Source organism: Salmo salar, chromosome ssa20, assembly GCF_905237065.1.
Source record: "Salmo salar chromosome ssa20, Ssal_v3.1, whole genome shotgun sequence".
Classification (NCBI taxonomy): Eukaryota; Metazoa; Chordata; class Actinopteri; order Salmoniformes; family Salmonidae; genus Salmo; species Salmo salar.
Window position 1 is genome coordinate 87,691,997 of NC_059461.1, and position 16,784 is coordinate 87,708,780.

The 16,784-nt window shown below is 43.5% G+C and overlaps 1 protein-coding gene across 6 annotated transcripts in view; it reads right to left on the reverse strand.

Annotated features, from left to right (window-relative positions):
* LOC106581498 (muscleblind-like protein 1) overlaps positions 1-16,784 on the reverse strand; it is a 167,665-nt gene that overhangs the window by 19,988 nt on the left and 130,893 nt on the right. For all 6 annotated transcript variants that reach the window (XM_045704061.1, XM_045704059.1, XM_045704060.1 and 3 more), the window contains exon 5: positions 1,173-1,412. In XM_045704061.1, coding sequence (XP_045560017.1) covers positions 1,173-1,412 — 240 coding nt within the window. The remainder of the gene's footprint in view (positions 1-1,172; positions 1,413-16,784) is intronic.

Consider the following 16,784-nt stretch of genomic DNA (forward strand, 5'->3'; position numbering starts at 1 on the left):
ACATCATTAATGGCTGTAGGGTTGTTACTGTAAACACTATGGTCTTGATATCATTAATGGCTGTAGGGTTGTTACTGTAAACACTATGGACTTGACATCATTAATGGCTGTAGGGTTGTTACTGTAAACACTATTGTCTTGACATTATTAATGGCTGTAGGGTTGTTACTGTAAACACTATGGACTTGACATCATTAATGGCTGTAGGGTTGTTACTGTAAACACTATGGACTTGACATCATTAATGGCTGTTGGGGTGTTATGGTAAACACTATGGCCTTGACATCATTAATGGCATTCGGGTTGTTACTGTAAACACTGTGGTCTTGGCATCATGAATGGCTGTAGAGTTGTTACTGTAAACACTTTGGTCTTGACATCATTAATGGCTGTAAACCCTATGGTGTTGACATCATAAATGGCTGTAGGGTTGTTACTGTAAACACTATGGTGTTGACATCATTAATGGCTGTAGGGTTGTTACTGTAAACACTCTTGTCTTGACATCATTAATGGCTGTAGGGTTGTTACTGTAAACACTATGGACTTGACATCATTAATGGCTGTAGGGTTGTTACTGTAAACACTATTGTCTTGACATCATTAATGGCTGTAGGGTTGTTACTGTAAACACTATGGTCTTGACATCATTAATGGCTGTAGGGTTGTTACTGTAAACACTATGGTCTTGACATCATTAATGGCTGTAGGGTTGTTACTGTAAACACTATGGTCTTGACATCATTAATGGCTATTGGTTAGACAAACCAATGCTGTTTAATTGAATTTCAAGTAGTCCTACTGTATCTATAATAGGAGAAAGTATTGCTTCAGCGGCTCTAGTAAGCCTAACAATATATGCAGTTATAACAGCAGTTATAACACGTGTTACACAGCATAGTAACATTTGAACCGGAAAAATAAAAGGGGGCAGGAGGGGAAGGGGCATTAAGTCACCCCTGTAGCATTAGACATTAAATCTAGCTAGCTGCTTAAATAAGTTCACATTACCTTTAGTGTCTGCTGGGTAGTCTAGATGGTGTGAGGGGATGAGAGAGGAAAGGGGGAGGCTGAGGGGGCGATGACAGGGGGTTGGGGGAAAGGGACAGGTTTTCGGACATAGGTGAGGTTTGATAGGGGTGGCTGGGGGGGTGTTACAGAGGGATACCTACCATGGCTGCCGCGGCAGCAGCCTGGTTGACCTGGTGTTGGCCAGCCTTTATCTTGGCCTGCAGGTGGGCTGGAGGGTGGAAGTATTTACACTTCTCCCTGGAGCAGCGACCCTTTATGTAGTCCATACACACGGTCACGGTGTTGTCGTTGGTGTCTATCATGGTGCTGTCTGAGGGGTGGGCGAAGCGACAGTCATTCTCACCCCGCGTACAGTTACCTCTCTGGTACTCCCGACACACCTGGGGAAAGGAGGGAGGGAGGGAGGGATACAGACAGACAGACAGACAGACAGACAGACAGACAGACAGACAGACAGACAGACAGACAGACAGACAGACAGACAGACAGACAGACAGACAGACAGACAGACAGACAGACAGACAGACAGACAGACAGACAGACAGACAGAATCCAAGAGAAAAGAGAGAAAGCATAATTAACACCTGCTGTTCAAAATGTTACTTGACAGAACAGGTTGTTACCAAACCATACATCATCATGATACATGGAAACACAAAAAGAGGAGACGAGACCAGAAAGGAGTATATATACAGTCCTTTTCTTTTTTTTTCTTCTTCAGATGAGACAAAAATAAATAAATAATTAAGAAGCATACACACACATACACCAGAAAATCAACAGGCGGCAGGTAGCCTAGTGGTTAGAGGGTTGGGTCAGTAACCGAAAGGTCGCAAGATTGAATCTCCGAGCTGACAAGGTAAGAACCTTTTGTTCTGCCCCTGAACAAGGCAGTTAACCCACTGTTCCTAGGCCGTCAATGAAAATAAGAATTTGTACTTAACTGACTTGCCTAGTTAAATAGAATAATGAGGAAGGGTTTAATAATTGAAGTGTATATTTATCCCTGTTGTGTGTAGAAAGGGACCATCTATAAACCAATGGGAATAAATGAACAAAAAGGCTTAATGAATTTATCAAAGAAACACACAGCTGCCAATTACCATTCAGAAATAATTACACTCATAAATCTCATAATGTTCCCCTTCTCTCACTTAATCAATCAAGTACAAATATTTCGTTTTTCAAATCGACGACCATTAAAACATGGTTAATATATTCCTGAGTCATCCAGCAGGGGGCAGTACATGCATGGTGAGGTTGACGTGTCGCACTCATATCCAGACAAGACCTGGGGTGCGTCTCAATAGTCTACAGCTGCTTCCTTTTCTCCTCTCCTCTCTTTCTACTGGACTGATGTGAAAGAACAGGATATCTAAACTGGACTGGTTTGTGTGTGTGTGTGTGATGGATGTGACTTTTCTGTGAAGACACTAGCTTCTCAGACCTGCGCCTAGACAAAAGGGACTCCACCGCAACGCTCATCTGTGAGTGACGGGGCTGATGAAAACCGCAATGCTGGTCACACACACACACACAAAAGAGGCTGTCTTGTTGTCAGGCAGATGTTAGGAAAGAGGGAGAAGGAGGGAGCAAGAGACAGACAGACAGACAGACAGACAGACAGACAGACAGACAGACAGACAGACAGACAGACAGACAGACAGACAGACAGACAGACAGACAGACAGACAGACAGACAGACAGACAGACAGACAGACAGACAGACAGAAAGGGAGAGAGAGAGAGAGAGAGAGAGAGAGCGAGACAGGGTAGAGGTATAGAGGACAGACAGGGAGAGTGAGAGGAGAAGAGAGAGGAGTGGAATACAAAAGGGAGGAAGGAGAGCGAGATACTGTCTATCTGTCTCCTGTCTCACTCTCTCAATAAGAGCTGTTAGCCCTGATCTGTCGCACTCTCTCAATAAGAGATATTAGCCCTGATCTGTCGCACTCTCTCAATAAGAGATATTAGCCCTGATCTGTATCACTCTCTCAATAAGAGTTATTAGCCCTGATCTGTCGCACTCTCTCAATAAGAGCTGTTAGCCCTGATCTGTCTCACTCTCTCAATAAGAGATATTAGCCCTGATCTGTCTCACTCTCTCAATAAGATATATTAGCCCTGTTCTAACAGCTGTCCTATACCTCTGAGGGAAATTAAACCCAGAGAAGGCTCCTGGTTGGCCAACAAAAAGAAGGGGCTGGTAATCATATGTCTACCTCATCGTAACTGTCCCAACAGGCCAGCTGCATCATCATAATGCTGTTAAGATAGGGATGACTTATTGAGACCTCATTATCATAATGCAGGTAAGATCGGAATGACTTATTGAGACCTCATTATCATAATGCAGGTAAGATAGGGAGATGTGACTTAATGAGACCTCATTATCATAATGTAGGTAAGATAGGAATGACTTATTGAGACCTCATTATAATGTAGGTAAGATAGGAATGACTTATTGAGACCTCATTATAATGTAGGTAAGATAGGAATGACTTATTGAGACCTCATTATAATGTAGGTAAGATATCAATTACTTATTGAGACCTCATTAAAATGTAGGTAAGATAGGAATTACTTATTGAGACCTCATTATAATGTAGGTAAGATAGGAATGACTTATTGAGACCTCATTATAATGTAGGTAAGATAGGAATGACTTATTGAGACCTCATTATAATGTAGGTAAGATAGGAATGACTTATTGAGACCTCATTATAATGTAGGTAAGATAGGAATAACTTATTGAGACCTCATTATAATGTAGGTAAGATATCAATTACTTATTGAGACCTCATTAAAATGTAGGTAAGATAGGAATGACTTATTGAGACCTCATTATAATGTAGGTAAGATAGGAATGACTTATTGAGACCTCATTATAATGTAGGTAAGATAGGAATGACTTATTGAGACCTCATTATAATGTAGGTAAGATAGGAATGACTTATTGAGACCTCATTATAATGTAGGTAAGATAGGAATGACTTATTGAGGCCTTAGATGCTGCAGTGTAGGTAGCTTTCCATCTCCCAATAGATGGAAAGAAAGGGGGAGGAGAGCAAAACACAAAGGTAGGAAGAAATCTGAACATTGTGAGTTTAATTTTCTTCCATTTCAAGTACAACAAAAAACAAAGCTAGCTCAATATTCTAAAAAAGGAATTACGCCAAGTTTAAGCAAATAACCCACAAACGTTTAGTTCAACAGTGGTCAACAGCAGCATCCCCCTGCTGTTTATTTTTAATGTCACACTATGATAGAGACTAAAACATGTATGCCCCTTTTTCTGAAGGGTATTTTTAGCAAACCCACTTCTTAGCCAATGAGGTTAGAGCGTGGTTTCGCTCAATAAAGTACTGTAATACTAATAGTGGGTGGGGATACTGAAGCAACAGCATATTTCCTTATGGAATCAAACTAATCAGGGATTGGCCAGAATTTGTATGCATTTCCTTTCTCCCTCCCTCCCTCCCTCCCTTTCTCCCTCTCAATTTCCATGAAATCACCCCCCCCGGTCAGTGAAATCAGCCCTCATCAGTGAATTCAAACCCTTCGTCAGTGAAATCACCCTTCGTCAGTGAATTCACCCCTAGTTAGTGAAATCAAAATTGCTCCACCACTCCCCTTCCTCCCCCCTGCGTCATCCTCTCCTCTCCCCCTCCTTTCCTGTAGACCTTAACTGGCCTGCTGGGCATTGATTTTCGATCTTTCTTTCCTGTTATTGACCACTTTCCTTCGTTCACTGAGTTGTCCACTCGCCCTGAGACTTCCTCCGCAACACCTTTGTTAATTAAACACACTTTACTGAGTCATGTTCCCAACATCACCTTCCCAACGATCCTGCCCCCTTCTCTCCCGTCCATTCTCTCCATCTCCCCAGCCTCCTCTACTCCTCTCCCCTCCTCCTCTCCTCTCCGAATTGGTCTCAATGATTTTCTTTTCCTATTATCTGGCTACTAGTGTATCCTAGGCACCGATACATAATGCATGAGATTGTCATGCAGTGAGCCCTGTGAATCACAGGTGGACATCAGGTTTTCTAATAAGTGATGACTCTGATTGGGGAATTAAAGATCCCCTGGAATAATACACTGGTGTCATATAAAGATCCAGCACACCACAACAGTCATTTAGAGTTGACACTATCAGGTCTTATGGTGTGTGTGTGTCTGTGTCTGCGTGTGTGGGAAACTTCTGGATGCATGTGACGCATCTAGTGCAGTAGTACCTAGGTAGAGGTTAGTTGCATGCCCACTTAGCAGGTGCTTTCATACTCTCGCTTACAGCTCGCTGCCGCCGGCTAGCCCTTGTGGTGAATTGGGGAGTAGCTTCATGCACAAGTCTCCCCTTGTCGGTACAAAGCCTCTCCATGACCAAGACTCCTGTCTGGCCTCCTCGCGGCGGTACACGATAACTGGTTCTCTTGAAACTCCAGGCTAACCGGCAGGGGATCTTGGAGCAGCAGTGGGCCCCAGAGATGCATCTTTACAGGCACACCTTTGTGTGGACACGTCTTGGCAGCCATCAACCACTGTCCCACTGCCTTGTGGGTTAGTCTGCTACGACAAAGGCTAGGAGAGCACACCTTGAAAGAAAAGCAGCATCCTGGCGGCGCGCATTAGGCGGACGCCGACAGACTGGGGTTTCGGCAGACTCCTGCAGCTGTGGAAGGTACTGGTTGTCCTGGGTTTCAACCCTTGCCACTGGAATTTCACCTTCCTACAGTGAAGTAGTGCTGTTGGGGATTGGGCACCCTCTGTGGCACTTTAAATAACTTCCTTTGCGCAGGTATCCACTTCTGACCTCAGTGAAGCCATCAACCGGAAACCGGACTAATATCTGGCAGTGTCTGGTGACGGGGGAATGCACCGGGTGCCACTTAATCAGACCCCTGCATGCCAGCGGCACAGGACTATTATGGTCGCCAGCAGCTGGGAATTGAGTGGCAGCTGCTCTCTGCAGACCTCTATGAGACTGAGCAGCCATATTTAGGAGCCACACTGCTAACCCCAGCTGGGGAGAGGCCTAGAAAAGGTGGCCTAAGAATTGCCCGTTCACTCCATCCTGGATAGGCTACCGCACCTATCGGGAGTTCCACTCAGCGGTCTAAAAATGCTAAAGAAAATAATAAACATCAGAACTCCTTTGGACACTGACGATAATAGCAACAGACCCCATCGGAGAACCGCTTTGATTGCTGCCCTGAGTGAGACCAGGTTCATGGATGAAGGTTCCCTGAAAGAGAAGGGAGAAGGTTACGCCTCCTTCTGGAAAGGTTACCCTCTGGGTGGACAACATTAGCACAGTGTGGGACTGGAAAATAAGAACTACTTTCTACCCAGCCTCACTGAAACACCTGTCGGCATAAGTGAAAGACTCATGTCTCTCCGTATCCCCCTAGCCAAAATGCATTATGCTACTCTTCTGAAAATGAGGCAAAGGACTGCTTCTACCAGTCACTAGATGAGGCCGTTCACCGTTTCCCCAGGAATGACAAGATATTTCTGCTGGGTGACTTCAACGCTAGGGTGGGACAGAACAACAGGATGTGGAGTTGGAGTGCTGGGTAGGCATGGTGTTGGCCAGGTCAATGAGAACGGCATAAGACTGCTAACTCTATATGCCGAGCACGACCTCATTGTCTCTAACACCTTGGTCCAGCAGAAGAACAAATATAAAACATCATGGATGTACCCACGCTCCATACACTGGCGTCTGATCGTCTACATCATAGTTAGATGTTTTGACACTAATGACGTCCTGCTGACACGTGCCATGAGGGGTGCAGAATGCTGGACAGATCACCGTATGATACTGGCTAAACTCCAGGATCATACAGTAAGAAAGAAAGAATGGCGCCGGAGGGATGGCTGCCATTTTACGTGCTCCTAACCAACTGTGCTATTTTAAATTTTTTTGTGTTGTTTGTAACTTTTTTTTAAAACTTATTTTGTACATAATGTTGCTGCTACCATCACTTATGACCAAAAATACCTTCTGGACATCAGAACACCGATAACTCACCTCGAACTGGACAAACATTTTTTCTTTAACGAGTCCGACCTGAAGGATATACTGCTTTCTTGGGAACGGGTCCAAATCCCCATCATTTGCGTGAAGAAAAGACGGAGAAAAAGGGGACAGAGGTCAGGCTGCCTTCTGAGAAATCGTAGGCGAGTGAGTAAACCCCCTCTACCATCAGTCCTATTAGCCAGTCATTGGATAACAAAACGGATTAGCTCCGATCAAGGATATCCTACCAACTGGACATTAAAAAATGTAATTGGCTATGTTTCACCGAATTGTGGCTGAACAACGATATGAATAACATACAGCTGGCTGGGTTTTCGGTCCATCGGCAAGATAGAACAGCTGCCTGTAAGACAAGGGGTGGCGGTCTGTGTCTATTTGTAAATAACGGCTGGTGTGCGAAATCTAATATTAAGGAAGACTCAAGATGTTGCTTGCCTAAGGTAGAGTATCTCATGAGAAGCTGTAGACCACACTATTTACCAAGAGAGTTTCATCTATATTTTTTGTAGTGGTCTATTTAGCACCACAAGCCGAGGCTGGCACTAAGACAGCACTCAACAAGCTGTATAGGGCCATAAGCAAACAGGAAAATGATCATCCAGAGGCGACACTCCTAGTGGCCTGGGACTTTAATGCAGGGAAACTTAAATCTGTTTTACCTAATTTCTACCAGCATGTCAAAAGTGCAACAACAAAAAAAAACTCTATAAGGAAGTGGTCAGAGGACACAGAAGCTAAGCTACAGGACTGTTTTGCTAGCACAGACTGGAATATGTCCCGCGATTCTTCCGATGGCATTGAGGAGTACGCTACATCAGTCACTGGCTTCATCAACAAGTGCATCGATGATGTTGTCCCCACAGTGACTGTACGTACATACCCCAATGAGAAGCCATGGATTACAGGCAAAATCTGCCCTGAGCTAAAGGGTAGACCTGCCGCTTTCAAGGAGCGGGACTCTAACCCGGATGCTTAGAAATCCCGCTATGCGCTCCAACGAAACATCAAAGAGGTAAAGTGTCAATACAGGGCTAAGACTGAATTGTACTACACCGACACTTGTCAGATGTGGCAGGGCTTGCAAACTATTACAGATTACAAAGGGAATTACAGCCTGGAGCTGCACAGTGACACAAGCCTACCAGACAAGCTGAATAACTTCTATGCTCACTTCGAGGCAAGCAACACTGAAGCATGCATGACAGCATCAGCTGTTCCAGACAACTGTGTGATTTACATTTTGGTCATTTAGCAGACACCCTTATCCAGAGCAACTTACAGTAATGAATGCATACATTTCATGCATTTTTTTGTACTGGCCCCCCGTGGGAATCAAACCCACAACCCTGGCATTGCACACACCATGCTCTACCAACTGAGCCACAGGGAAGGCTGTGCTCTTCTTTCATGCTCTTCGTAGCTGATGTGAGTAAGACCTTTTTTCTTTCAGTCTTTGAATGAATACAACGTCACCCGGTTGGAATATTATCGCTATTTTACGAGAAAAATAGCATAAAAATTGATTTTAAACAGCGTTTGACATGCTTCGAAGTATGGTAATGGAATATTTGGAATTTTTTGTCACGAAATGCGCTCGCGCGTCACCCTTCGGATACTGACCTGAACGCACGAACAAAACGGAGCTATTTGAATATAACTATGGATTATTTGGAACCAAAACAACATTTGTTGTTGAAGTAGAAGTCCTGGGGGTGCATTCTGACGAAGAACAGCAAAGGTAATCCAATTTTTCTTATAGTAAATCTGAGTTTGGTGAGGGACAAACTTGGTGGGTGTCAAATTAGCTAGCCGTGATGGCCGGGCTATGTACTCAGCTTTTCGGCAAAAGCACATTTTGCAATATTCTATTTTCAAATCTGACACCGCGATTGCATAAAGGAGTTCTGTATCTATAATTCTTAAAATAATTGTTATGTATTTTGTGAATGTTAATCGTGAGTAATTTAGTAAATTCACCGGAAGTTTGCGGTGGGTATGCTAGTTCTGAACATCACATGCTAATGAAAAAAGCTGTTTTTTGATATAAATATGAACTTGATTGAACAAAACATGCATGTATTGTATAACATAATGACCTAGGAGTGTCATCTGATGAAGATCATCAAAGGTTAGTGCTGCATTTAGCTGTGGTTTTGTTTTTTGTGACATATATGCATGCTTTGAAAATGGCTGTGTGATTATTTTTGGCAGGGTACTCTCCTGACATAATCTAATGTTTTGCTTTCGCTGTAAAGCCTTTTTGAAATCGGACAATGTGGTTAGATTAACGAGAGTCTTGTCTTTAAAATGGTGTAAAATAGTCATATGTTTGAGAAATTGAAGTTATAGCATTTATGAGGTATTTGTATTTCGCACCACGCGATTCCACTGGCTGTTGACTAGGTGGGACGCAAGAGTCCCACCTTGCCCAGGGAGGTTAAGATATCCAGCCAATCGCTATTGACTGGATATCGACGTCTCATTCAATTTAATTAACAAGTGAAATTGCCAGATTTACCTTTTCAAGTGGATCTTTTAAATAATATCCAAATTGATTGGGCTTCTACAATGAGACAAGATTAACTGTTCCACATTAACGTAGATGAAGCAAAGCTCTCAGGTTAATTGAAAGTTAATTCCCAGATAGGCTATACAGGTTTGATTTATCATAAATAGATTAATCAGTAAAATCTGCTTTAGCAAAGCACATTCAGTAAAACCCATTACTGACGGGAGTGAATCCCATGTGGCTTCGGCCTTAGGGGGAAGTATACCATAGTGGTGAATGTACCCTAAACATTTAAACTACTGGTTACTTTTATGATAATCCAGACGCTCTCACTTGCTTGGATATCATTGTCTCATTCAATTTATTTATTTAAATTGTCGAACATAACTTTCTAGGTTCTTCCAATTAAATGAGACATCTTAAACTTTGCAATAGTAACCTAGATGAACCAACTTCCCAGGTTAATTTAAAGTTTAATTCCCAGATAGCCTATCCAGGTATGATTAATCATTATCATTGATTAATTCAATTTGCTTTTGCGAATTCATTCACGTCCAACTCCCACAGTACTGTCCAGTTCTGATGGTTCATTAACGTCTATAAATAGATTAAAATCGTCTTTGCAGCTCCCAACATATTCCAAAACCAAACTTTGGAAAATTCGGAAAAACATTTTTCCTTTCAAATGTTCTAATAATGTGCAAGCTATCAGAGGGGGTAGTCCCCACTCGCCCGCTAATTAGTGAACCTAAACCCATAAATGGATTGATCTCTGACCTCAGCAGCGATACCAACCCTAATTATGCCATTAGTGGAAAAGCAGACAACAACACTTTCCAAAATCAACCATCGGGCGCAGGCCTCGTAAAGGTTCTCTCCAGTCTAGCCCTGATGTCTTGCCATCCGAGATTGGCATCTGTCCAATACCGCAGTGCACAGCTGAAGCACGAGCAGGTAATAGTAGACATAAAGGGACAGGTGGAGAGAACCGGGAAACCAATGACAAATGCAGAAAAGGGAAAAATTCTGCTAGCTATGGAACTGCGATGAAAACTGAACAATTAAATGTAATTGCAAAAACGTATGACGATGAACAAGCACAAGCTCTTTAACAAAATCGTCTTCTACAGGAACAAAATCACATGCTACAGGAGCAACTCGATTTAGCCAAAACAAAATATGATGATGTCCACGCCAAACTAGATAAATCTGAAGAGTTATCTACAAACAGGAGTGCTCAACTTGATAACATGCATGCTGTTTTGTTGAATGTTACTCAAAGTATCACGGTTCTCCTCAAAGCGCTGCAGACCAAAGATGATCAGTTAACCTGTTAGGGCTAGGGGGCAGTATTGACACGGCTGGATAAAAAACATACCCGATTTAATCTGGTTACCACTCCTACCCAGTAACTAGAATATGCATATACTTATTACATAGGGATAGAAAACACCCTAAATTTTCTAAAACTGTTTGAATGGTGTCTGTGAGTATAACAGAACTCAAATGGCAGGTCAAAACCTGAGAGATTCCTTTACAGGAAGTGGCCTGTCTGACCATTTCTTGAACTTCTTTTCCATCTCTATCATTTACTAAGGATCTCTGCTCTAACGTGACACTTCCCACGTCGTCCATAGGCGCTCAGAGCCCGGGAAAAAACAGAATGTCGTCATTCCAGCCCCAGGCTGAAACACATTATCGCCTTTCTCAAGTGGCCGATCAAGGGACACTGGGCTTATGCGCGTGACCCCGACCGCCCCCGCCTTTGGGATTTTTTCCTCTGTTTGCCGAAAAGGAGATTCCCTGTCGGAATATTATCGCTTTTCTACGAGAAAAATGTCGTAAAAATTGATTTTAAACAGCGGTTGACATGCTTCGAAGTACGGTAATGGAATATTTAGAATTTTATTGTCACGAATTGCGCCATGCGCGCGACACTTCTTTACTATTTCGGATAGTGTCTGGAACGCATACGAACAAAAACGCCGCTATTCGGATATAACGATGGATTATTTTGGACCAAACCAACATTTGTTATTGAAGTAGCAGTCCTGGGTGTGCATTCTGACGAAGACAACAAAAGGTAATCAAACTTTTATAATAGTAAATATGATTATGGTGAGTGCTAAACTTGCCGGGTGTCTAAATAGCGAGCCCGTGATGCCTGGGCTATGTACTTAGAATATTGCAAAATGTGCTTTCACCAAAAAGCTATTTTAAAATCGGACATATCGAGTGCATAGAGGAGGTCTGTATCTATAATTCTTAAAATAATTGTTATGCTTTTTGTGAACGTTTATCGTGAGTAATTTAGTAAAATGTTAGCGAATTCCCCGGAAGTTTGCGGGGGGTATGCTAGTTCTGAACGTCACATGCTAATGTAAAAAGCTGGTTTTTGATATAAATATGAACTTGATTGAACAAAACATGCATGTATTGTATAACATAATGTCCTAGGGTTGTCATCTGATGAAGATCATCAAAGGTGAGTGCTGCATTTAGCTGTCTTCTGGGTTTTGGTGACATTATATGCTGGCTTGAAAAATGGGTGTCTGATTATTTCTGGCTTGGTACTCTGCTGACATAATCTAATGTTTTGCTTTCGTTGTAAAGCCTTTTTGAAATCGGACAGTGTGGTTAGATTAACGAGAGTCTTGTCTTTAAATGGCTGTAAAATAGTCATATGTTTGAGAAATTGAAGTAATAGGATTTTTAAGGTTTTGAAAATCGCGCCACAGGCTGGCAGTGGCTGTTACGTAGGTGGGACGCAAGCGTCCCACCTAGCCCATAGAGGTTAATGAAAACAATGACAAAGTTGGATGACAAATCAGCAGAACTCATTGAAGTCGCTGACCAAATGAATGATGAGAGAACTCAGGTGATGAAGATGGAAATATTGATTTCTAAGCAAGCGGAGGAAATCTCATCACTGAATCTGTCGCTCCGTACTCAAGACCTCTATCTGCAAACCATGACAGATAAGTTTGAGACCGAAAGGAGCAAGTACGACACTCACGTGTCCAAAATCAGTACTCTAAGCGCTCGAGTGGACTCTGCAATGCAGCAGAATACCACCCTTAGGTACCATCTGGAGGAAGTCCAGAATGGTCACGCTCTAAAGTGCGACTACCCATCCAAGCAACCGGAGCCCTGTACTCACAGGAGTAAAGACGATAGGTTTCAGACCTTGCCTCCCTCAGGTGTCCATCAGTCTTCTCCTCTTGGCCATTCGGCACTGAGTAATATGGCGCCTCTTGGCCAACAACAACAAGGCTTGACTTCTCCTCTTGGCCTTTCGGCCCCAATCTCTCCACAGGATGAAGCCAACCCTCTCCGCCCGCTTTTTGCGGAATACCTTGACAAACTCGTCAAGAATTTCCCCACCTTGACCCCGTTCCAGGTCAGCCAAACGATACTGAGACGTTCCTAGCTGACATAGAGGACGCGTTGGATGAATACTCGAACGCTACGGGTTCTGACAGGGTTTACCTGTTGAAGCGAACGTCGAATAGACACGTGAATAGGTTCATTCGTCTACAACAGCAACACGTGCAAAATGACTACGCTAAACTTGCCACAGCTTTGAAATTAGAATTCAGTGGTTCTGCGACTCGCAAACACGATAGCTCACTGGCTAACACCGTCAAACAAGCTCGGAACGAACATCCACAAGCTTACTATCATAGGCTTCGTTCAGCTTACTTTGGCCTACTCACTGAAACAGGAATGGAAGAGCTGATACCATTCAAACAAATGTTTCTGTCGAATATGTATCCCACCTTCATAACCTACTTGGGCCCTGCAGCCCACGTTGGCTTGCCTGTCTTATAACTCAGAGAGCTTGCAAGCACAGCTTTGAGGCATCAAAAGTTCACAACGCTAAGAGCCCTGACCACTCGGTTTTGAAGTTTGACCAGGAGCACTGACTCCAGTTAGAGGGTGCATTATCAGGTATTGGAGCGTTGAGAGATGACACACAACAACAGTTTCTACCACGAAACCATGATGCCAATAACCTCCGCGGTCGAAATAACTGTAAAGTACGTCGCCATCAACATGACTACCGCTACAATCGACCTGTTCGCTACGTTCCTGCACCCAACCCACAAAAAGTGTCAGAGCACAAGGGTAACAAAGGGTTGAAGGACGATCAAAACGTAGACCAATGTTCTCCAGAAGTTCCACTACGGGAAGAACTAAAGCGAGAACAATTTGAGAAAAGGGTAAAAGATAAGTCACAAGGACTAGACGGGGAATTACCGGACACCAGGTCCGCAGGAATTAACACCCATAGCAAGGACGTTAAAGTTCAAATTTCTCCCGCTCTCATTCAAGACCCTATCCAGGGCCCGCTTGATCAAGAAACAAGCCCCTGGGCTTTGTCTATAGACTATGATACAAAGGTTCCGAAGAAAAAGGTCAAACGCTTCGTTAAAGCCAAGCCTAAGCCCAAGTCAATCTGCTTCCACCTTGAACAGAAATGGCACATCACGTCGTTGCGAACGACCACTCCACTTTGTGGGGAATATGTCCAATAACCACGAATCTAAACGGCCATACCTGGAAACAGTCCTGGACGACTGCTTGACTTGTCACGCGCTAATTGATTCGGGTGCGACAATATCACTCATCTCTCAAACATTGTTCGATGATCTCAAAAGGGCTTTGAAGCCAACTAAACGTTGGTTAAAAGTGGAACGATGCGACACTACACTTCGAGGGGTCACTCAGACTACCTCACCTCTCACATTGAGAGTCATGCTGAAACAACACTTCAAGGACGTATCGCTCGTGCACCCTGTGTATGTTACCAGCCTCGAAACTGTAACCCTGCTACTTGGAGCAGACTTGATGGATCGGTTACTCCCATTGATGGATTGGAAAACCAACCAGATATGGTCACAGGCCACAGTTCCTTCTCCACTGACCACACTGTCTTTCCCTAACGCTAGCTGCAACGCAGTCATTCACGAGGGGTATCTGTCGAAAGCACCCCTTGAGAAAAAGACGTTTAGAGACCTCGTGGTGCAGAATCCAATCCAAGGAGATATTATGATATCTCGACACATTCCATCAGCCAACCTGATTGACCATTCTTTTCATGATTTCGAGCCAGCTGTCTGTGTGAATAAGCAACTTCCCTCCTCCTTGCAGTCGTGCAATACGGTAGTTGACATGAACTTCTCTTGCCCTTCGGACACTTCCTCAAGCACTGCGGCCGTCTCAGCAAGAAAAACATTGATGCGCAGAGTATACTCTGCTTCCGATGATACACCTTCCGCTTTGTTGGAGACTGTCACCCCTTACAATGACACTAATGGTGTCAGTCCAGCAACTGACCCGATGACTCCCACTGGTGAAACACAATATCACAGACCGATATCCTTGTCTCAGTTCGCAGGTACTGAAGAGGTCGCCACACGCGGACGCTGTGGTGACTGACATGCCTCAACAGCCACTGAGCGTTTTGAAGCACAAACACCAGGAGATTTGGTTGAAAGGTTACAGCCATTCTCATAACAATGCGGCCGCTGACAACTCGTACATAGCTTACAGGGAACCTACCAAGGTACACCACTAGAGGGGACTGCAACGGCGATCACCAACAGGACATCAACTGCCCATCCTTGTGGAGGACTGCTCCGCTTTCAGAGAAGCCTACCAAGTTCGACCACCAGAGGGGACTGTAACGATGATCTACAAACAGGATATCACATGGTCATGATTTTATGTTGATTTGTAACTTGCAGGATAAACAAGATCCAAACCACCAGGGGGGGTATGTCATGACGTTGCCCTCTTTGGGTACAGCGAGCACAGTTGACCCCCCTCCCTCTGCACCAGCCCTTTTCTATGCACCATCCCCCGACCTCTATACTCCTGACACCAGGCTCTGTAAGAAGAGGTCGTAAATTCCTATGAGGAGATTCTCTCCTCATGGCCACAGTATAGAGACAGAGTGAGTTTTCATAGACCACACAAAGGAATTTCTTCTACCTCACAGAACTTGACAACCGAACAATATTCAGGTTCTGGAGAAGGTGTAAAAGATCGGTGAAGAATACAGCTATGAACTGGTCCGTTTGGTACAATTTTGTGAAACTCATGAGAGACAATACGGCCACATTACCATAATCATGTTTATAGAAGAGTCTCAGGTATGAGACTTACATCGAATGGTTGTATAAAATGAATGAATAAGGATGGAACTGTTTGTGAAAATGTGTAATGTGATTTTGGACTGTTTAGGACATCTACTTTGTGCATGACACAAGTATTTTTCCAACAATTGTTTACAGACATATTATTTTGCATATAATTCACTGTTTCACAATTACAGTGGGTCAGAAGTTTACATACACTAAGTTGACTGTGCCTTTAAAACAGCTTCGAAAATTACAGAAAATGATGTCATGGCTTTAGAAGCTTCTGATAGGCTAATTGGCATCATTTGAGTCAATTGTAGGTGTACCTGTGGATGTATTTCAAGGCCTACCTTCAAGCTCAGTGCCTCTTTGCTTGACATCATGGGAAAATCTAAATAAATCAGCCAAGACCTCAGAAAAAATATTGTAGACCTCCACAAGTCTGTTTCATCCTTTGGAGCAATTTCCAAACGCCTGAAGGTACCACCTTCATCTGTACAAACAATAGTACACAAGTATAAACACCATGGGACCACGCAGCCATCATACTGCTCAGGAAGGAGGCGTGTTCTGTCTCCTAGAGATGAAACTACTTTGGTGCGAAAAGTGCAAATCAATCCCAGAACAACAGCAAAGGACCTTGTGAAGATGCTAGAGGAAACAGGTACAAAAGTATCTATATCCACAGTAAAACGAGTCCTATATCGACATAACCTGAAAGGCCGATCAGCAAGGAAGAAGCCACTTCTCCAAAACCGCCATAAAAAAGCCAGACTGCACATGGGGAAAAAATATCGTACTATTTGGAGAAATGTCCTCTGGTCTGATAAAACAAAAATAGAACTGTTTGGCCAAAATGACCATCATTATGTTTGGAGGAAAAACTTGGAGGCTTGCAAGCCGAAGAACACCATCCCAACCGTGAAGCACCGGGGTGGCAGCATCATGTTGTGGGGGTGCTTTGCTGCAGGAGGGACTGTTGCACTTCACAAAATAAATGGCATCATGAGGATGGAAAATTGGGTGGATATATTGAAGCAACATCTCAAGACATC